Genomic DNA, 23,665 nt, shown 5'->3' on the forward strand with positions numbered 1-23,665 from the left:
CCCGGATAGCTGATATTAGAGTGGTGACCCATTCCCACTCAAAACTCCATCAAGCTCTTCTCTTCGAATGTGTCTTTGGCAAATTAATCGTTTTGGAGATCCAGGAATTCATCTTGCTTTGCCTCCAGCATGCTCTCCACGCAAAGGTTGATGGACAAAGGATTCCTCACAATTTTTGCCTCATTGTCATCTAAACCAGGAAAATACTTATGAGAAATTCTAGCTCCAGTGACTGCAAATGCTCAAGAATGTCATTTTTCAGTACGGGATCAAGCTCTTTTCCCATGCTGTCTTGCAATTCAGACATTCTTTTGAACATAGCAATGTTTCCTGTGTTCACTTTCCTGCGCCAGTTTTGGATCTTGGCAACAAATCCTCTGAGATGATCGTGGAAAATAATAATAATAGTCGCTCTTCCTTGGAGCTTGAGCCTCAGCTGGTTTTGCTGCTTGAAAATGTCAGCAAGATAAGCAAGTCGTTCCTTCCACAATTCTTCGTCGTAATGCTGCAGGAGGTCATGTTTCCCTTGAAGATTCAAGAAATGTTTGACTTCCGCACGAAGTTCAAAGACGTGGTTCAGAACATTCCCTTTCGAAAGCCAGCGTACTGCAGTATCGTGCAGCAACGTTTCATGTTCCGCGTTCATGTCTTTGCACAACTCCTTGAACATTCGGATGTTGAGAGCCCCTGCCTTGATGTAGTTAACAATCTTGATTACGACTTCAAGAACTTTCTTCAATGAGAGAGGGAGAGTCTTACAAGCCAGGGCGTAGCGATGAATCATACAGTGTGTTCCTTTCACTTGTGGTGCCAGCATCTTCACTTTTGCTTGGAATCCGGATTTGGAACCAAGTATGGCAGGAGCACCGTCAGTACAGACACCGCATAAATTCTCCCACTGAATTCCTCCCGCATCGAAGAACAACTTCATTTTTTCCACGACGTTGTTAGCTTTTGTCATTGTTTCCAGGGCACTGCAGAACAAGAATTCTTCCTTGATATCATCTCCCTTAACATAGCGAACGAATGCCAGTAGCTGGGAGCAGGAACTAACATCGGTCGATTCATCTAGTTGCAAAGAAAACAAGCCGAAAGGCGCCGCCTTAATCTCATTGATGATCTGTTGTTTCACATCTTCCGACATGTCACGGATACTACGCTGCACTGTGTTATTCGATAAAGACACCTGTTCAACTTTGCGAGCCTCTGCCTTGCCGAGAACCTGTTTGACAATGAGTAGGGTACAAGGCTTGATGAGTGTCTCCCCAATCGAGTGGGGGTTTTTTTTCTTCTGCCATTTCAAGAGAAACTTCAAAAGAAGCCTGGACAGTTGCTACATTTTGTTGTTGAAAAACTCCTCCCTCATCCAACTTCTGTCACTTTAAATTTATTTCAAGCCGCTTGAAAAATTTGGGATCCTGCTTTGCATGTTGTGCGTGATTCGTCTCGAGGTGCAACTTCAACTTGGATGGCCTCATGGATTCAGTACTCAAAACCTTGTGACACAGCACACATTGTGGTTTATCTTGGCCAGACACGGTAGAGGACGTGAATCCAAGCTTTATGTATTCGTCAAGATACTTTCTTTTTTTACTCCCAGAAGCCATAATGTCAAATCTGCAATAGGAAAAAGAAAAAAAACAATATTTAATTTTTAGTGTGGTTCAAATTACCCCATGGCCCCCCGAGAAATACACCATGGCCCCGCAAGGGGCCATGTCCCCCAGGTTGGAAACCACGGCCTTAGAGCCAGGTAGAAGTGTATAGATTACCATGCTCCGAATGTCACGATAAAGAAGAAGATCCACCATGTACCACAAGTATAGATCCGGTAGACCGTATGTCATGTATGTGTATCTTTCTTCCCATCATGAGGGGTGCAGTTATGCTAATTAGATAGGGATTATGGGTGATTAATCCCCTATATGTAATTGCCTCTGTTATTTTTCCTCTGTTCATTATGACGATGCACACACACACAGACACACACACACACACACAAAGCTAAGAAATCACGCATTAATAACTGAATAAAAGTAACCGGAAGCAAGAGATGGAACAATACAGCAGGTGCTGCCAGCCGCTGCATCGCCACATCAAGCAGGCAGGTCTGTGGGGCCACGCCCCAAAGAGCAGGGATTGGTCCGGAATTGGTTTGAGCAAGGACTGCTAATATGGGACTATTGGATTGGTGGAGCAGGCACGGGCGGCGCAGGATGACGTCAGAGCCTTGAGTACAAAGGAGTGAGAGGACCGACATTTTCTCTTCTCGTCCTGGTTTTTACAGCGAAAGGTCGCTTATTATTCTCTTCTCGTTTTGGATTCCAGAGAGAGAACTGTGGCTAATTTTCTCTCTCGGTTTCTGGATCTGGAAGTGAAGGGTCGATATTTGTTCTCTTGCGGTGGGACAGTCTCAATGAACGGTCGAAGTCACGAGCTCTTGGCTGTGAGGTTGGTGTCGAATGTTCGTGTTCCGACATTTTCCCTCCTCTTGCATTGGGACGAGGTCTTGAGTTGGGACGTTGATAGTGAACAGTCACAGTTGTCGCCAGGGGTGTGCTGAGTTCCTGCAGACGGTCCCTGCTCGTGCATTCTTTCTTCTTGGTCCGGGCGATCGGCTGAGTGGCCGCATTGTCCTTCCATTGGCTCGTTTGTGCTTTGGGGAGCGGCGGACTCAGCACCCTGTGCTGCGGCGGTTTGTGAACGAGAGCGCGCTGAGGCCTACTTCCCGCCAGGGCCTGTGCCGCGCTTGGGGCCTGGATGATTCCCGACTGGGTTCACGAGACGCTTAGAGCTAACTGCCCACATACACACATTTATTTTCACCAGTTATTTTTCCCCTTCTGCAGTATACGAGTCTGTATGGGGACATCCCATTTAGGAATTTTAGTTTTGCCATGTATTATTCTGTTACCGACATTTCTTCATTAATTTCGGTATTTTTGTACATTTTAAATCCTGTGTCAGCTTGAATTAATCATCGCAGGTTCGAAAGAGTCCGGTGGGACACGTGAAGGTGAGCTCTTTGTCCTCCCCGTGTATTCTCCGCTATATTTTTACTGAACGCACCGGATTGTTAAGCTCGATCGGATATCCGTCCGAGGCCGGTCTTTATCGGCTATGGACAGGACAGTATTCTTTATGAAGACATGATCACGGTTGTCTTTAATTCTTTGAAACAAGTGAATAGTCCAATGTAATGTCACGACCAACTTGATAATTATTTTTGGAATACATGGAGTATTAGTTATCAAGTTGATTTGCATGTTTGCTTATGAATAAATTCATTGTTATATGTGTGTTGTTGATACTGCATGCTATTTATTTCCGACTGCAACATCAATACTTGTTCTAACGAGAACAAAAACAAATAAATCCCTTTTATGTGGGTTAACTACAGAATGTATGATGTTTTTCAGCATGCTGACGTCATGTGATGTCATCAAGGATTACACAAACAACATCTGTATGAACTGAAATATGTGTTTGTGATACTTTTGCATGTGCAACTGGGTTAATTAGCATATTGGTGTATCATGTTAATATTTCAAACAGTTATTTGAAGACTGGATGTTAATAAAAGCAAAATATAACACATTCCTACATTTTTCATTTGATTATCTGTGTTCATTCACAGTGGAGAGAGAGAGAATAGCGGCAGATATGATGTATTTCAATGTATGCTGAGATGACTTAATAAACATAAAATCAAAACATGACGAAAGTAAAACTTTGTCAGATTGTTAAACATAATCAAAAGCAATGACATGCCAAATTCAGTAAGATTTGAGCTTATAATTATTGAGATACAACATAACGCAGGTGCAAGTAATTCGCATACCTCAAGAAATGGTCGATATATTAAATAAGGGACATTTTGACATGTCTCCCAAAATGCCAAAGGAAAACATCGTCCAAAATAATTTTTTTTGATGTTAACATTTTTTTCCCCATCTAAGGAGACATCACTGATCATAATTATGCACATTGGGGAGGATCATGGTGGGGGGGGGGGGGGGAGGGGGTGCACGGTCGGCCCCTCTGGCCCATGGACTATATATATGATCCAGGCTTTCAATGACATCTTGGATACTACTATCCGGTCTGCAGTACCTGTCGGTGGCGAGGATATTGAGATCACATCGAGATTCACTTACCTTGGCAGTGATATTAATGGTTCCACATTTTATCACAGATGTGCGAGCCCGAGGGCTGACCACCTGCCTTGTGATTGCAGTCGGTTGATCAGTATCTCAAGGAGATGGGAATGGGCTGGGCAACTTGCTGTTTGTGGGATGGTGGCTTGGAGGTCCATGGACTTGGAGGTCCTTGGAGAAGTTGGTATTTCAAAAAAGTGGAATTGGGGTGAAATTAGCAGGGGTAGAAAAGATCAAGGTTTTGGATGGGGGAAGATAAGAGATGGTGGTGAACAGCTGTTTTGAAGACCTGGAGGGAGGAGTGTGATTGAAGTGAGTGTGGGAGTTTGTTCCAGAGGTGGGAGAAAAGAGGAATGAAAGAGTGAAGGTGAGCAGAGAGCCGAGATTTCGGCAGTTTAACCATCAGAGGGTGGCTGGCAGATCTTGTGCGACCTGTAGGAATATTTGGGGGACAGAGCACAGAGAGAGCTGGGGGAGCAAGGCCGGAGAGGAGTCGGTAGAAGACAGAAAGACCACCTACCTGCCTGCGGTGAGTGAGTGAAAGGCCCTCAGAGATAGCTTCATCGCGGGAGATTCCAATGATTCTGAATGCTTTGGTTTCAACAGCGTGAAGACAAGCTAGGTGTGAGGCAGGAGCACCAGCCTAGAGGGGAGAGCAGTATTCCATTGAGCTGCGAATGAAAGCCTTGTATGTGGTGAGGAGCTCAGGTGTGCCAAGGAAGGATTTCGCACGACGGAGGATGCCCAGTCGACGACTGGCTTTGGAGGCCAGATTTGAAATGTGGTTTTCCCAGGAAAGATCATGGCAGATAGTGAGACCCAAAAGCTTGAGTGACAGAACTTCTTGGAGAGGATTATTCAGAAAGTGGATGGGAGGGTTGTCCAGTCGGTCTTTTCGGAGAGACATTGTAAGAGTGTGAGATTTGTCAGGATTGAAAGACATGTTCCACTTGTTTGCCCAGTCTATGATTTTGTCCAGGTCTGCAGAGAGTGAGGAGGCTGCAGACTGTCGATCTGAGGGATGAAGAATGGAGCGACAGAGAGTAGAGTCATCAGCAAAGAGATAGAGGGGATTTTCAAGAGAGTCAGAGATATCATTGATGAAGACCAGAAAAAGCACAGGGCCCAGAACACTGCCTTGTGGAACTCCAGCCTGAACAGGAAGAGGAGATAAAGAAACCCATTCACGGCCACACGTTGACTTCGACTAGAGAGGAAGTCTGCCAGCCATGTGTGGAGATTTCCATGGATACCAAAAGAGGAGAGTTTGGTGAGCAGAGCGGGGTGCCAGACTGTGTCGAAGGCACGTGATATGTCAAGGGAGACGGCTCTAATTTCCTGTTTGGCATTGAGGACCTCCATCCATTGTTGAGAAAGCAGAAGCAGCATGTCCAGAGTAGAGTGACCAGGTCTGAAACCAAATTGATGATCAGAGATCAAGCCATTGGAGAAGAGGAAAGATTTCATATCTGAAGCAATGATGGATTCCATGACTTTGCTGATAATTGGGAGAAGGCTGATTGGTCTGTAGTTGCTGGGATCTGTTTTTGCACCATTTTTGTGCAAAGCGGTGATGTTGGCAGATTTCCAAGCAGATGGCAGACGACCTTGAGCAAAGGAGAGGGTGAAGAGAACAGAGAAAGGGAGTGAAAGAGCGGAAGAACAGGATTTTAGGACCCGTGGGCTGATGCCGTCAGGTCCAGTTGCAGATTCAGAGTCGAGGGTTGACAGAAACTTTTCCACCTTGTCAGGAGGAAAGGACACAGAGTCCAGGAGCAGCTGGGTACGACTGGGTATGGTGGGTACAGAGAGGGATGGGTTTGGGACACAAGGTTTAGAGGCAAACACAGAGTTGAGGCATTCAGCTTTTTCACGTGCGGAGTCAGCCGTGTGGCCATTTGAGGTGAGGGAGGGGAGGGAGGGGGAACAAACACCCGAAACAGATTTGACCAGACGCCACCAGGATTTGGAAGAGGGAGACAGATAAGAGAGTTCGGTCCTGAGAACGGAGAGATATTGTTTCCGGGCTCTCCTGAGGGTGGACACACACTTGTTTCGGGCTTTCTGAAAAGAAATGAGATTTCCTTCCGTTGGATTTGCTTTCCAGGAGACGAAAGCAAGTTGTTTCTGGGCAATAGCCTCACCACAAGATTCCGTGTACCATGGATGGGAGGAAGGGTATGACAACTGAAGACGAGATGGGATAAATCTGTGCATGAGAGAGAGCAATTTACTTTGGAAGAATTCCCAGGATGAGTTTATGTCAGAGGCGGTAGAGATGGGAGACCAGTCCAGATGATTGATGGCTGCTTGAAGACCGTGCCAGTTGGCCTGAGTGAAATGCCAGACTCGTCGACGCTGAGGAGGCTCTCTGAGAATGGTCAGAGAGATGTCCACTTTAACAAGCACATGATCAGATGAGCCGATTGGAGCACAAGAAGAGCAGCAGACATTTTCAGGGAAGTTAGTCAAAACCAAGTCCAGAAGAGAAGATGCTCCGTTGACTGAGATCCGGGTTAGGAAATTGACAGATTGTGTCAGTCCCAGTGAGTCACAGAAGTCCTTTGCTGAAGAGCCATGGCTGGTGAGAGAGGTACCCACACCCAGCCAACTGGCATGGTGACAATTGAAATCACCACATATGAGGAAGAGAGAGTTGGGATGGGGTGATAGAAGTTGGTCCATATTATCAGACAGCAAGATGTAGATGGAGTCATCACTGTTTGGTAGACGGTACAACACACATATGAACAAAAGGTGGGAGTGAAGGGGAAGCCGTAGCCAAAGGTATTCCTGGGGGTGAGGTGGAGAGAGGGCAGTGCAGGGCGAGTGAGGAAGAGAGTTTTTTTTATAAAGATAGCAACCCCACCTCCAGGACGAGGCTCAGGTCTATCATACCGGAGTAGGGAGTAACCTGGGAGAGATACCAAGGAATCAGAGACATCATGAAGGAGGAAAGTTTCTGTTAAGCAGATCATGTCTGGTTTGTCAGAAGCAACCTGTATGGGGAGATCAGTCAGGTTTGAGCGAAGGCCCCGGATGTTTGAGGTCCATACTGTTAAAGAAGAGGAAGGGGGAGCATCGGATACAGAACAGGGGGGGAGCGGTAGGGTAAGATGTGGAAGAGGAGGAAGAGGTAGGGAGAGCTGTTGATGGTGTGTCAGATTTCAGAATAGCTTGGAGAAAGGGAAGAATGGGGCAGACAAAAGGTTTGATGGTGATTGGGTGAGGAGCAGTGAGGTGTTATTTGAGGAGGGGGAAGAGTGAGGCAGAAGGTTGAGGGAGATGAAGGTGAAAGTTGGAAGGGAGAAGAAGTGGGGAGGATGCTTTGAGGAGGGGGGGGTGAGAGGGGAGTCTAGGAGGGGAGGAGCGAGGGAGAGTCTCGGAGGGGTGGGGTGTGGGGGGTGTTTAGGAGGGAAGGGGCAAGGGGAAAGGGGGGAGATTTGAAAGGGATGGGTGATGGGGAAGATTTGGAGGGGAGGGGTGATGGGGAAGTTTTGGAGGGAAGGGGTGATGGGGAAGTTTTGGAGGGAAGGGGTGATGGGGAAGTTTTGGAGGGAAGGGGTGATGGGGAAGATTTGGAGGGGAGGGGTGAGATTGGATTTTGATAAGTGTACGATTAATGGGAAACGAACATTTATTGCAAAATGAGTTTCTTGAGACCTTCGAGTCAAAAATACATTTGAGGACGCTGAAGGATGTGTGGAGTGCTGGAGAGTTTAGGGAATGTATGAAAGAGGCACTGTAAGAGATGGAATTTTTTTTTGGAATGAATAGATTTGGTGAGCAAGTCGAAAGCATCCTTTTATAGAAGAAGAAGAAAAAGGTGTTATAGTATACGACAGAATACAGTTCTTCAGGGGACAGTTTAAACATTTTTTTAACAACGTGGTCGAAGAACGAACGAACAAATAAGAACAAACAAACGGATAAGAACAGAGAAGGAAATTTTTTATTTTTTTTTTGAGTTGAGATTTTAAAACAAGGAAGTATGGGGGTGAAAAGACCGGGAAAAACAGAGACCGAAAGTAATTGCAGCCCAATCGAAGAACCGCTGAGACAAAAACAAAGCCTCAAGCCAATGTCGGACACGGTAGCCTACTACACTAGGCCTCAGAATACGCGACACGAACTAACCGACGATTCTGTACACAGGTATGAAAAACCAACACCGATAATCCTTTTAAAGACACGCCAATAGGTACACACACCGAAAGAAAGATACAGTTTCGACAACAACACAATTGTGAAAAATTACTTAACTTCGAAAGCGTGCGCGCATGGACAGCTTTGAAGAGACGTGACCTCCAATCTTGCGCATGCGCAGACTCTCCAATGCGCATGTCACGAATGTCACCCTTGTCACAATGTCACATGTCATGTCACCCTTGTCTGTCTGTCTATTTGTTACTTGGCAAAAAATCCTTTTTTGACAAGTATATTGATCACTCCAGTTTGTGTGTTTGTCTGTCTGCTCACTTATACTCGTCTACAGGTCACAGTTTTAAACCGATCTTCATGAAACCACCAAACGGTAGAGTTGGTGATCTGACAGAATCGTCTTTATTTTTGATGTTAAAAGGTCAAAATAGGCCAAAGGTCAACCACTTTTATTTTCTAGAATCCTCAGTTTTCATCCGATTGACTTGAAACTTGAATAGGATTCACATATCAGCTAACTGAATTCAACCAGCAACAATGTTTGACATCAACATCGGCCAAAAGGTCAACAATTCAAATTTCTAAAATCCTCAATTTTCATCTGATTGACTTGAAATTTGAAGAGGATTTTCATATTTGCTGAATGAATTCAACCTCCAACTATTTTTTATCTCAACATAGGTCGTAAGATCAACAAATGCCAAAGGTCAACCATATTCTTCAAATTTCTAAAATCCTCAATTTTCATATGATTGACTTGAAATTTGAATAGGATTTTCATATCGGTGAACTGAATTCAACCGCCAACTATTTTTCAGATCAGCACAGGCGATAAGGTCCACGACCTATTCGAATTTCTAAAATCCTCAATTGTCATCCAATTCACTTGAAATTTGAAGAAGATTTTCCTATCAACGAACTGAATTCAACCACCAACTACATTTGAAGTCAAAAGGATGCGCTGCTGAGTGCCATTCAATTTTATGTTTTTTTATTATTTTTTTTAATGCAAAGTTGAGGCTCGTGTCATAGTTAACACACAAAATATATAATAAAGGGAGCGGTAGACGAGAGGGGGAGAGAGAGGAAAGTACATATGCACAACAATAGTAGAGAACAGTGACATTGGTAGATTTGTGGAGGGGTGGGGGAGTGGGGATAAAATGGTATAAAACAAATGGACATGACTGACTTTCAGGAAAGAAGTCAGAATTTGAAAAAGGTGGATTTGGGGTGTATTAACGGAGGCATACAAGATCAAGGATTTGGATGGGGGAAAACAAGGGATGGTGGTGAACAGCTGCTTTTAAAGACCTCGAGGTAGGAGTGGGATTGAAGAGAGTGTGGGTGTTTGTTCCAAATGCGTGAGAAAAGAGGAATTAAAGAGTGAAGGTGAGCAGAGAGTCTTGCATTTGAAAGTTTCACCAGAAGAGGGTTGTTGGCAGATCTTGTGCCTCCTCAAGGAATATTTGGGGGACAGAGTACAGACAGGGTAGGGGGAGATAGGCCAGAGAGGAACCATTAGAAGACAGAAAGACCACCAACCTGCATGCAGTGCGAAAGTGAAAATTCCTCAGAATCGGCTTCATCGTGGGAGATACCAATGATACTAAAAGCTTTGTTTTCTGCAGCATGAAGTATGAGACAGGAGCATCAGCCCAGAGGAGCGAGCAGTACTCCATTAAGCTGAAGATGAACGCCTTGTTTGTGGTGAGAAGCTCAGTCGTGCCAAGAAAGGGCATCGCACGACAGAAGATGCACAGTCGGCGGCTGCCTTTGGAGGCCAGCTTGGAAATGTGGTTTTCCCAGTAAAGATCATGGCAGATAGTGAGACCCAAAAGCTTGAGTGACAGCGGGTTTTCCAAACAGTCTTTACGAAGAGAAATAGTGAGGGTGTGAGATTTGTCAGGATTGAATGACATGTTCAACTTGTTTGACCAGTTTGTGATTTTATCCAGTCTGCAGAGAGTGAAAAGGCTGCTGCTTGCCAATCTCAGGGTTGTAATATGGAGCGGCAGAGGGTGGAGTCATCAGCAAAAAGATAGAGGATTTTCCAGCGAGTTGGAGAGATCATTAATGAAGACAAGAAAATGCACAGGGCCGAGCACACTTCCTCGAGGCATTCAAGCCTGGACAGGAAGGGGAGATGAAAGAATTCCATTCAGAGCGAGACGTTGACTTTGACTGGAGAGGAAGTCCACGCCATGTGTGAAGATTTTCATAGATACCATAAGAGGAGAGTTTCATAAGCAGGGCGGGGTGCCTGACTGCATTGAAGGCACGACATATGTCAAGGGAAGACGGCTCTTAATTCCTGTTTAGCATTGAGGACCTCCATCCATTGTTGAGACAGCAGAAGCAGCATGTCCATGTCCATGGTAGAGTGGTCTGGTCTGAATCCAAAATGATGATCAGAGATCAAGCCATTGGACAAGAGGAAGGATTTAATATCAGAAGCGAATATGGATTGGGAGTAGGCTGATTGGTCTGTTGTTGCAGGAATCTGTTTTTGCACATTTATTGTGTAAAGCGGTAATGTTGTCTGATTTCCCAGTATATGGCAGATGACCTTGAGTAAAAGAGAGGGTGAATAGTACAGAGAGAGGGTGTGACAGCACGGCAGAGCAGTATTTTGGGACCTGTGGGGTGATGCTGCCTGGTCCAGTTGCGGAATCAGAGTCGAGGTTTGACAGAAACTTCTCTACCTTGTCGGTAAAGAAGGACACAGAGTCCAGGAGCAGCTGGGTACGACTGGTTAATGTGGGTACAGAGAGAGATGGTTTTGGGACACAAGATTTTAAGGCAAACCCAGAGTTGAGACATTCAGCTTTTTTACGTGCAGTGTCCAGTGTGTAGTAATTTCAGGAAATGGAGGGAATTGGAGGGGAACTAACACGAGAAACGTATTTGTCCAGATACCACCAGGACTTGGAGGAGGGAGACAAGTTTGAGAGTTCAGTCTTGCGAGTGGAGAGATATTATTTCCTGGCTCTGCTGAGGGTCGATACACACTTGTTCCGTGCTGTGTGAAAGAATATTTTGAGAAATTTTTACCGCCAGTAAATTCCAGAAATTTATTTTGATTAATTTTACAATCTTTATTTTATTTAAATTGAATTAAACACTGAAACACTGTTGAACACAAATCGCCTTATTTTTACTTCCACTATCCTCCAGTTTAGCAGTACTTCGACATGTTAAATAGGGTGGTGTATCACTGATACACTGCATCAGGGTCATGTAGAGGACTGTTTCAATAGTGCTTCACATCCGGAATTTTTGTTTTTTACAATGTTTAACTTCATTGTTATATTTAAATTGAAGTGCACATTCCATGGCGTAACATGATCGATGAACTCTAAAGATAGTTCTCAATCTCATTTACCTGCAAAAGACTGATGCTGATTTGCACACAGGTGATGTCCATCCTGTAAATACGGAAGGCAGACAACACAACAACGATTCATCTGTCACAGAAGATTCAAAATGTGCTTCAGCAAAGGAAGGTTCAGATGATATTCACATGACAAACAGAAGTGCCTCTTCTTTTGCAACTGGTGAGTGGAAACGTAAAAAATTCACAAAAATTAACAAATCTTTTGTGTTGAGAAAATCTAAAATTTTCTGAAAAGTGTTAAATATTTTGCATTTTGATTTTGACAAAAAATAAAATGTATTCTTTGTTTCTGTAGAACAATCCAGAAGTAAAATGGGACAAATGAGGTCCAGTCACAGCTTGACAGTAAAGAAGAAGCCTTTTTTGAAGAAACAATCACGAAATCAAGACCCACTTCCTATAAAATACAAGTCTGGGCCTCTCAACACCAATATTTATATTAAATTAAACAAACACAAAAAGGTGCAAAAAAGGCGAATACGTTATAAGTGTAATGTATGCAGAATGGATTTTGCTTCAAAGAGTATCATCAAAATACACATGAGGATCCACACTGGAAAACACCCTCGCAATTGCTCTGTCTGTGATAAAGGTTTCTTAACAAAAATCAATTTGAATAAACATATGAAGATCCATACAAGAGAGCGTCCTCAAAAATGCTCAATATGTGATAAAGGTTTCTCTCAAAAAGGCAATTTGAAATTACATATGAGGATCCATACAGGAGAGCGACCCCACACATGCTCGATATGTGATAAAGGTTTCTCTCTAAAAGGCAATTTGAAATTACATATGAGGATCCATACAGGAGAACAACCTTACAAATGCTCGATATGTGATAAAGGTTTCTCTCAGAACGTCACCTTGAAATCACATATGACGATCCATACAGGAGAGCATCCTCTCAAATGCTCGATATGCGATAAAGGTTTCTCTCAAATAGGCAATTTGAAATCACATATGAGGATCCATACAGGAGAACGACCCCACAAATGCTCGATATGCGATAAAGGTTTCTCTCAAAGTGGCGAATTGAAATCACATATGAGGATCCATACAGGAGAACGACCTCACAAATGCTCGATATGCGATAAAGGTTTCTCTCAAAGTGGCGAATTGAAATCACATATGAGGATCCATACAGGAGAACGACCCCACAAATGCTCGATATGCGATAAAGGTTTCTCTCAAAGTGGCGAATTGAAATCACATATGAGGATCCACACAGGAGAACGACCTCACAAATGCTCGATATGCGATAAAGGTTTCTTTCAAAGTGGCGAATTGAAATCACATATGAGGATCCATACAGGAGAACGACCCCACAAATGCTCGATATGCGATAAAGGTTTCCTTCAAAAAGGCAATTTGAAATCACATATGAGGATCCATACAGGAGAATGTCCATATAAATGCTCGATATGCGACAAAGGTTTCTCTCATAACGTCAGCTTGAAATCACATATGACGATCCATCTAGGAGAGCATCCTCTCAAATGCTCGATATGCGATAAAGGTTTCTCTCAAAGTGGCGAATTGAAATCACATATGAGGATCCATACAGGAGGGCATCCTCTCAAATGCTTGATATGTGATCAAGGTTTCCTTCAAAAAGGCAATTTGAATAAACATATGAGGATCCACACAGGAGAGCGACTTCACAAATGCCCGATATGTGACAAAGGTTTCTCTCAAAAAGGCAATTTGAATAGACATATGAGGATCCACACAGGAGAGCGACTTCACAAATGCCCGATATGTGACAAAGGTTTCTCTCATAGCAACAGTTTGAAATTACATGTGAGGATCCACACAGGAGATCAACCTCACAAATGCTCGATATGTGATAAAGGTTTCTCTCAAAAAGGCAAATTGAAATCACATATGAGGATCCATACAGGAGAGCGACCCCACAAATGCTCGATATGCGACAAAGGTTTCACTCGCAAAGGCAATTTGAAATTACATGTGAGGATCCACACAGGAGATCAACCTCACAAATGCTCGATATGTGATAAAGGTTTCTCTCAAAAAGGCAAATTGAAATCACATATGAGGATCCATACAGGAGAGCGACCCCACAAATGCTCGATATGCGACAAAGGTTTCACTCGCAAAGGCAATTTGAAATTACATGTGAGGATCCACACAGGAGATCAACCTCACAAATGCTCGATATGTGATAAAGGTTTCTCTCAAAAAGTCTATTTGAAATCACATATGAGGATCCATACAGGAGAGCATTCTCTCAAATGCTCGATATGTGATAAAGGTTTCTTTCAAAAAGGCAATTTGAAATCACATATGAGGATCCATACAGGAGAACGTCCATATAAATGCTCGATATGCGACAAAGGTTTCTCTCATAACGTCAGCTTGAAATCACATATGATGATCCATACAGGAGAGCATCCTCTCAAATGCTCGATATGTGATAAAGGTTTCTTTCAAAAAGGCAATTTGAAATTACATATGAGGATCCATACAGGAGAACGTCCATATAAATGCTCGATATGCGACAAAGGTTTCTCCTATAACGTCAGCTTGAAATCACATATGACGAGCCATACAGGAGAGCATCCTGTCAAATGCTTGATATGTGATAAAGGTTTCTTTCAAAAAGGCAATTTGAAATCACATATGAGGATCCATACAGGAGAACGTCCACATCAATGCTCGATATGCGACAAAGGTTTCTCCTATAACGTCACCTTGAAATCACATATGAGGATCCATACAGGAGAGCATCCTCTCAAATGCTTGATATGTGATAAAGGTTTCCTTCAAAAAGGCAATTTGAAATCACATATGAGGATCCATACAGGAGAGCATCCTCTCAAATGCTCGATATGTGATAAAGGTTTCCTTCAAAAAGGCAATTTGAAATCACATATGACGATCCACACAGGAGAGCATCCTGTCAAATGCTTGATATGTGATAAAGGTTTCTTTCAAAAAGGCAATTTGAAATCACATATGAAGATCCACACAGGAGAGCTGAAATCTGAAATAGCAGGATATGAAAAATTAGGTGAAGAAGATTTCGGAATTGAAGAAACCTGAATATGTACCAGTGATATTTGGAGCAACAGGGAATCTGGATGATCAAGAAAAGCCTAACAGTACTAATAAAGCATTCCAGGGAATATGACAACAAACAAACTACAGTGGAGGCTGTCAGAGGTTCAGTGGGGATTCTAAAACGAGCCCTTGGAACAAAGCTATAAGAATGAAGTTTCACAAATCAGTTCATGAATGAATGATCCTTTACTGAAAAAGGATCTGGGCAAACTTCCTTTTTTTTTTCTTTTTTTTTTTGTTCTTTTTTGATTGTGACCAATGTTTAGGAATTTTGTTTTCTCATTGATTTAGTTGTTTTCTTTTGTCCCTTTTTGGTTATGCTCTGATGGGATCTTGCCATGGCAGTTTGAACATCAATTTTTACTCAATCTTAGCTGAAGTACATGTTTCATTGCCACGTGTGTTAGCAGAACACCCTTGTTGTAAAATCGTTTATCAGAAGAAGACTCCTGCCTATGTTTTTCATGAAACTTGAATTTGTGAAGAGTTTCACAATAAAGAGAGGTCCTCAAAGCACAAATGCACCGTCTGTGTTATTGTGAATATGTAATGCCACATTATGGTGAATTAATCAGTCAATGAAGAGTTTGGAGTGCGCATATCCCCAGAAGTAATCCTGATCTAACCAGTTGAAAACCTTGCACAACATTTACCATCATGGCATGACTGCACTTCATGACATCACTGATTGCTGCCAAGCACCTCGGTTATACAGGTCCTAACGTGGAAGAAAGGCCACACAGATTGTTGCCACCACATTTGTCTCAACATCAATGGTAATGCATTGTTAATGGAGGGAATTCCTTTGAACACAGACTTCTAAAGAAAGGAAGAGGGGAACGAACCTCTCCCCCATCCCCCCCCCCCCCCCCGCCCTCTCCAACAAACCCCAAAGTTGAGATTCAAGTCGAAGTCGATGTGGCCACTGGCCAGACCAAGAGGTAAGAATTATTCCAAAAAAAAATCCAAAACCAGATCCTTGCAACGACAGACCAATCAGCCTGCTCCCAATCATCAGCAAGGTCATGGAATCCATCATATCACTCCCTGACTTCCCCCAATAATCAGCAAGGTCATGTAATCCATCATCACATCACTCCCTGACTGACCCCAATCATCAGCAAGGTCATCGAATCCATCATCACATCACTCCCTGACTGACTCATTGACTGACTGACTTACTCAGTCACATACACACACACATTCACTGACACACAATCACTCAATCACTCACTGACTCACTGATTGACTCAATGACTCACTCAATGACTGACTCGCTGACTGACTCACACAACTCCCTAACTGACACACAACTCACTGACTGACTCACACAACTCACTGACTGACACACACAACTCACTGACTGACACACACAACTCACTGACTGACACACACAACTCACTGAATGACACACAACTCACTGACTGACTCACACAACTCTGACTGACTTACACACACACATACATACTCTCTGTCACTCCCTCACTTACCTATGGACACTGCTCGATCGATACATTTACCGACCGGACTAAAGTGTAGGTGAGCGAAAAACGAGCTTTGTGATGTATTGCTATGTTGCGCCTGCGCATGCGTGAACAAACAGTTTGGACAATGGCGATGTTCGTGTAGTTCGTGTTTCTCCTCGCCTTGTGACGACATCCGTTAGGTTCTAGGACAGTGGTTCTTCACCTTTTTAAAGGCGCCGAACCCTAACGAAACCCACCGAACACTCGTGGAAACCCTCAAATTTGACAAAAAAAAATAAAGAAAAATTACATCTTAATGCGTTTTCTGTTCTTCTTTTCGGGAGGCGATCTGGAAAATGCGTGGTTTTGTTTTGGCAAGGGCCACCCTCAAATCATTTTCGCATGCAAGCCTGCTCCTTATCTTTGTTTTAATGTCCACCAATTTCGAAAACGCATGCTCGCAGCGATACGTTGTAACGAACGGAGTGAGGATCTCAAGGGCAATTTTAGCGATGTGAGGATACTCTTCCATTTGGTGGCACCAAAACATTGAGAGCGTTGTTGTGCCGAAGAGTTGTTGTTGAGTCTGGCTCTGCTGTAGTTCGATGAGGTCGTCGAGGTATTGGTCATTGACAACTGCCATTGCCATGTCAAAAGGAAACGGCTGCTGCACCCATGCTGGGTATTGCTCATGGTCGGGGAAGTAGACGTCGAATGACTTTCCCAGCTCATCCAAGTGTGTGGCAATCGCTTGCTTCAGCTCCCCCGGTACAGCAGTGCCTCCAACTTCAGACTCTTCTTCGATCCCGCTCACGCACTCGTCCAGTACCGAAACGTTCGCGAAGTTGTCGTTCTCTGTTTGCCGCCTCCACAATGGTAACTTCTTTCGGAAAGCGCTCAGCTTCTCTTCAGATTCGATGACATTCACTCCACCGCACTGCATCTGGCAATTGAGATGATTGAGTGCGTCGAAGATGTCAGCCAAGTACGCCAAGGTGAGGGTGAACTCTGACTCTTGGAAGTGCGTTGCATGGCAATGCTGGTGTTCTCGCAAAAACAGGGCTAATTCTACACGCAAGGCAAAAACACAGCTGACTACCTTCCATCGTCTGATAACCGTCGAACGTTAGAGTGGTAGAGAAGGACTTCGAATTCAGAGCCGATTTCATTGCACAGCTCTTTGAAGATGCGATGATTCAGAGCATGGCTTCGCACTTAATTCACAGTTTCAACGACGATTTTCAGAACATTGGCCAGTTTTCGAGGCAGGGTTTTTGCTGCCAGTGCGTGTCTGTTCAGGACGCAGTGCGTGACGATGATGTGTGGTGCATCGGCCTTCACCAGTGCTCCAAAACCGAATTTGCATCCCAGCATGGCTGCAGCTCCGTCAGAGCAAACTGCAGACACCATCTCCCACGAGAGGCCGTTGCTTCTGAAGAAGTCATCCATGAGCTTCTTCACGTCAGCTGCTTTCATCGTTGTTGTGAGAGGCTTGCAGAACAGAAAGTCTTCGTTGATCTTGTCTCCTTTAACATGACATAGTCTGAGGTGCTGAGTGCTCTGTTTCAGGTTTTCATTTAGGATATCTCTGTACTTTGCTCCGTTCATTGTTCATTCATTGAACATTGTTTATTGTACACCATGAGATATCTATATATTTGATCGACGTAATTACATAACAAACGTCCAACAGTTGCACCCCTCCATCCCTTGGGCCAATGGGTGATCTCCATGTTACTAAGTGCATGATTATTAAACCTCATTATACAAGATAAGAGACCTTCGCAGCAGGCAGCTCGATAATTACTCCCGCTAGGGAGTAATGCATTCGATCGTGTCCATCCGTGTGTGTTTCTGAACAAGATATCTGGAAAAGTTCTGAACGGATTTGGATGAAGGTTGGTGGGCTGATTGCCCTTGGGATAAGGAAGAATTGATTAGTTTTTGGTGAAGCTCAGGATATTATTCCGGATCCAGGAATTTTTTGAAGGAATTTTTTTACCATTGGAAGATGGGGCTCAGCAGCGGCCACCCACGGCGCGAGTATGCGCTCTACTGAGTGGCGTTCTAGTTACTAATAGACTAGACGGATTTCTGAGAAATGTGAATGTTCAGTGCACTTTTGGGTAAAAGTTGGAAACCTCACTTTTTAACATAATAAGGGTATGGTGAATTCGATTAACGCGCTTCCCAAGCCGAATTTAGAGTTTTTGACCTTGTCATTAGCATACACAAAATAGCCGCCAAATTTCCATTTTTGGACACATTCTTGGGTAAAGCATTTTTTCTCATGTATATACATGCAGCTCTATGTGGTAATCTAATCTAAACAATCTACCGAGAAGTTTGTCCACAGCACTGCTACCATTTCACACATTAACTGGGTGTCACACCACCTCCTTTTTTGCAAATCACACCAAACAAACATCATGGAAAGTCTTCAAAGTGCACCATAAATTTCTGAATAACTTGGGCATTGGTGAACTCACATATTACCCTGGTGTTGGCTTTGCGGTTAGGGTACTGGCTTGGGATCCTAGGATCCTGGGTGCGAATCCCAGTCGATCGCTGAATTAACGCCAGGGGGGTTGACAGCCTGTCATCCTTCTGAGGTCGGCAAATTGAGTACCAGTTCGCTGGGATGAATGATCCTGGTGTGTACCCCGGTTTAGAATAGGTACACCGTATCCCTGCGCATCGTAAGAGGCGTCCAAGGGTTGGCGTCAGGAAGGGCATCCGGCCATAAAAACATTGCCTCAAACAGGGAACCATGATTGTCATGGGGCCCGCAAGGCTAACCCCCACTCTGGTGTGGAAAAATGGCCTTAAAACGATCATTCATTCATTCATTCATTGGTGAACTCACAGAGGAGACAATCAAATCTGCAGAAACGTTCGTCTGCAGAATATATAATGTGCACAGAACAACCTCTGTTGATTCAGCAAGACATATGTTGTTCTCCAAGACAGGTAAACCAGAAGCATTGTCACCGACAAGTGATGCTCTTAATTTCCATTTGATGTGAGTATACTATCAAGCCATGGTATGGAGAAATGCTCATTTTGCCATACAGCTTCACGCTGTTGAAACCAAAGCTTTCAGAATCATTGGAATCTCCTGCGATGAAGCTAACTCCGAGGACCTTTCACTCACTCACCACAGGCAGGTTGGTCGCCCTCCTGTCTTCTACCGACTCCTCTCCGGCCTTGGTCCCCCAGCTCTCTCTGTGCTCTGTCCCCCAAATATTCCTACAGGTCACACAAGATCTGCCAGCAACCCTCTTATAGTTAAACTGCCAAAATCTAGGCTCTCTGCTCACCTTCACTCTTTCATTCCCCTTTTCTCCCACCTCTGGAACAAACTCCACCACTCCCTTCAATCCCACTCCTCCCTCCAGGTCTTTAAAACAGCTGTTCACCACAATCTCTTATCTTCCCCCATCCAAAACCTTGATCTTTTCTACCCCCGCTAATTTCCACCCCCAGATACACTTTTTTGAAATTCCAACTTCCTTCCTGGAAGTCCTTGCAGTGTCGATATATTTTATCCCTCTCCCACCTCCACCCCAAGCCCTCTCCCTCCCACAGTTCTCTCGATCTCCTTCCTCTCAAACGTTGTGTTTGTGTCCTTCCCCCTCTCTCCCCATCTTGTTTACCGCTCCCCTTAATTTGTGTGTTTTGTGTCGGTTTCTCTTTCACGAGCCTCGATCTTGTATACAAAAAAAACCAAAAAAAAAAACCTGATCTTCCTGCACCTGTGGAAATGGGATGGAAACGTGGTGATTCAGGATGAGAGCCTATTCTGATGTCACCGAGTCCAATCCCAGAAAGTTGCCTCGAGATGATTTGTTGTGCATGCCAGAAGCAATGCAAGACTCGACACTGCAAATGTCGCTATTTAGAGTTGAGGTGCACATCAATGTGTGCCTGTCAGCAACAGAGTGATGATCAGATCCCTTGTATGAATTTGATGTAGTTTGGCAAAGTTTGGTGAATTGTTCAGAAAAAGGAATGCGATATAAAGTTATAAACATCAATTATATTCAGAAGAAGTAAATAAGAAAGCTCTTGGAGCTTTTGATGATTAGAGGTTTATTTTAGAAAATGGAATTGATAGTCCCTTATGGTTATAAGTGTTAAAATAAATATAAGTGATAAGTATAAGTGTTAAACTATATTAAGATAAACATAAGTGATAAGTACAAGTGATAAGATTAAAAAGGGGGGTGAGGGGTAAGGAATTTTAACGGGTTAAGTGTTAATATAAATATAAGTGATAAGTATAAGTGTTAAACTATATTAAGATAAACATAAGTGATAAGATAAAAAGGGGGGCGAGGGGTAAGGAATTTTAACGGGTTGCCGCCGCCTTTGTTACTAATATATATATGATAGAACCAAGCAATAACCAAACCAAAGATTGGAGAAAACAACAACCTTAGCATTTAAATGGAAAACATCATGAATGTGAAAAATATCAAATAAGTCTCATTGAAAAAAATAACATGGGCAAGAGCAGATGAAACAAATAAACGAATAAATTTAAATACGGGTAAGTTAGAGGCTCTCGGAGGCAATATCCTTGAATGGACTGAGAACTTTGATGGTTGTCAAGAAATAAAGACAAGGTATGCGGACTGGAGTCCTAAATGGGAAAATAATTTTCTATAATCTCAAAATGATATGTGGTTTGGAAGGGGGTCAGTTGAGGTCATTAAGATAAGTTTATCATTTCATATTGGCTCAACAGCGATACCTAAACCGAGAGTTAAATTCTAATGTCATATTTATCAATATTTTAGATGGTGATTTCTCTGATAAAAGGACGGATCTTATCAGGGAGATAAAACATGATCAGATATTCGTTGGGTCTCTGTATGAGCATAATAAAAAATGGGGGAGTTAATTTAAAAAGAGGTAGAAATGGGTGTAATTTTTCAAGAGAGGGGGTAGGAGTCAATTCGTTTCCTTCATTTTTCCCATTGACTTCAATGTCAAATTTTATGTGAGCCAGAACCCCCATTCTCCTACTACTGGGCTGTTGAAGGTTTTATATCTGATATGTCAATGGGAACAAACGCAGACCCTGGTTATAATCAAAGAAAGACAATGTATAACGATGATACAAAAGCAGAGAAAAGTTTTACCGTAGCAGTTCCCCTTAAGGGTATATTTGGATTTTGTGATTGTGATAAAGTTTTGTATGAACTTAAAATTCGATTTCAACTACAAAGGAATGAAAATGTAAATAGATTACTATTTGGGGATGCTAATGCTTTTGGTGGTAATGATAATTTTTTTATTAATAAAATGGGTTGGTATATTAGTGAATATACTCCTAATCTTAAAACGAAAGAGATGAGAGAGAGAGAGAAAGAAAGATAGAAGACTTAACTCAAAGAAACCGCTGAATGTGTCATACCTTAAAAGTAGATGTCAACATGTTAAACTGGAACACACTACCTACACTTGGAATTTAGGTGTTCTGGAAGGAAAGCCACGATACCTATGGCTCATTTTAAAGAAACCAGATGGAGATGAAGGTACTGATAAGAATAATGCGCTGAGTGATAATGCTAAGGTGAAACAACTTCGGGTTTCTCTTGATGGCACATTTTACCCGTGAGATAGATTGGAAATTGATTGGGAAAAAAATGATTATGCGGAAGCCTACATGTCTTAACCAAAAGGTGTGTGAAAGCACAAAGCAATAATGATCCTATTTTGGATATGGTTGCATTTCAAAAACTTTATACACTCTACGCAATTGACCTGAGTTCTCAAAAGGAAACTATAAAGTCTAAGAGAGTGGAAACATCTCTATACATTGAAAGAGGGGAGAGTGAAGAAGTTGATGCACATTGTTTGCTTTTGGAAGAAACTGAATTGCAGATTAATACAGATAATGGTGTTATGACTAATATCACATTGATTTTTTTTCTCATAATAAATAAATGAGTAAAGTATCAACTGATGTATATGTTAGTCAAATCAATCATGATAAATGAACATCTTGTATTCAAAATCAAAAGCCTTGTGTGATTAATGTTAAAACAATTCAGAGAAAAGGAGATATAAGACTTGATGTTTTGCTCACAAGCGAGCAGGTGAAAACCTTGAATGATGCTGGTTCACTGACATTTAAAATTTCAGAGGAGGATTTCTTCCATTTCTAATTCCTTTATTTTCTGGTTTAAGCGTGGCGGTGGCTTTGACCGGTGGTATTTCAGCAGTGGTAAAAACTGCTAACGATAGGAAGGCACAACTAAAAGCTCAAAAAGAATTGGAAAGACGTAATAAGGAGTTGGAGAAACAAATTAGTGGAAGTGATGTTATTGTAGATTTTGCTGAAAAGCTTGAAATCCTTCCTGATGAAGCGAGATAGTTAGTTGGAGATATGCTGTCTTCTATCGCCCAGGCAGGTGTAAAACTAACTAAAAGGGGTAATGGATTACATCTTTCTTCTTAATAAATGGATAAATGGTTCAAACAATTTCGAAAGAATACAACATCAAATATAGAATTTGCAAAATATTGCAAAAAACTAAAAATTGATCATGTAATTATTTGTATGAGAGATGAATTAACAAAGCTGTCTAAAAATACAAAGAATATTATTATGAATTTAGAAGATGGGAATGGGTCTCATTGGGTTTGTATTCTTAATAGTCGGAATTTTTTTTATTTCGGTAGTTATGGCCTTCCACCGCCTCTTGAAGTAATTAACTTCTTCCAGAATGGTCTTTATCAAACATTTCAAGTCCAAGACATTAATTCCAAATGTTGTGGTCAATTATGTTTATACATATTATTTCAACTCAACAATAATGTAAATTTTTATGATATTATTATAAAACTCATTTAAAAAATGACATGTTGGAAAAGATGGTTCGATCATTGGATTATCCTGAGAGTTGGATATTGATTTATCAAATTATTATACAAAGGCACAGGCTGAACGACAAAAATATCATTTAACAAAACATATTAATATGAAGAATAATTATAAATTAATCAATTAATTATCCAAGCCCCACATATGACAATGACTGAGTTAGATTCAGTGATTTAACAAAAATATTCTACAGCACCCTTTAACAAACAAGTAGAATTTACAGCCACAACACCTGGATCTCCAGACCATACACCTTTTCTTATTAAATTTAACCATCTACTTACAATTAAACTTCATAAAGAAGGACATATAGTTGGGGAGGATATATGAAAAATAAACGTATGATATGTTTGATTTAGGGTATTATTGGTTCTTTTCAATGAACTTGGAAGACATAGATGATTTTAATTGGTCTCGTAAAGAAGACTATTACCCACAAATAGAGACCTGATGAAAATATTAAATAAAAATCAACTTCTCAAAGTTATGAAATATATAACTCTTTTAG

The 23,665-nt window shown here is 42.3% G+C and overlaps 1 protein-coding gene across 1 annotated transcript in view; it reads left to right on the forward strand.

Moving 5' to 3' along the window:
* The window catches only part of LOC144888261 (uncharacterized), a 229,687-nt gene that overhangs the window by 152,827 nt on the left and 53,195 nt on the right, over window positions 1-23,665 (forward strand). The window contains exons 3-12 of the mRNA XM_078785864.1: window positions 11,735-11,875; window positions 12,011-14,775; window positions 15,063-15,110; window positions 15,512-15,572; window positions 15,730-15,737; window positions 17,607-17,648; window positions 17,805-17,831; window positions 18,569-18,577; window positions 20,820-20,890; window positions 22,461-22,497. Of these exons, the coding sequence (XP_078641990.1) occupies window positions 11,735-11,875; window positions 12,011-14,775; window positions 15,063-15,110; window positions 15,512-15,572; window positions 15,730-15,737; window positions 17,607-17,648; window positions 17,805-17,831; window positions 18,569-18,577; window positions 20,820-20,890; window positions 22,461-22,497 (3,209 nt within the window). The remainder of the gene's footprint in view (window positions 1-11,734; window positions 11,876-12,010; window positions 14,776-15,062; window positions 15,111-15,511; window positions 15,573-15,729; window positions 15,738-17,606; window positions 17,649-17,804; window positions 17,832-18,568; window positions 18,578-20,819; window positions 20,891-22,460; window positions 22,498-23,665) is intronic.

Source organism: Myxine glutinosa, chromosome 1 (genome assembly GCF_964187855.1).
Source record: "Myxine glutinosa chromosome 1, kmMyxGlut1.1, whole genome shotgun sequence".
In the NCBI taxonomy this organism is placed as follows: Eukaryota; Metazoa; Chordata; class Myxini; order Myxiniformes; family Myxinidae; genus Myxine; species Myxine glutinosa.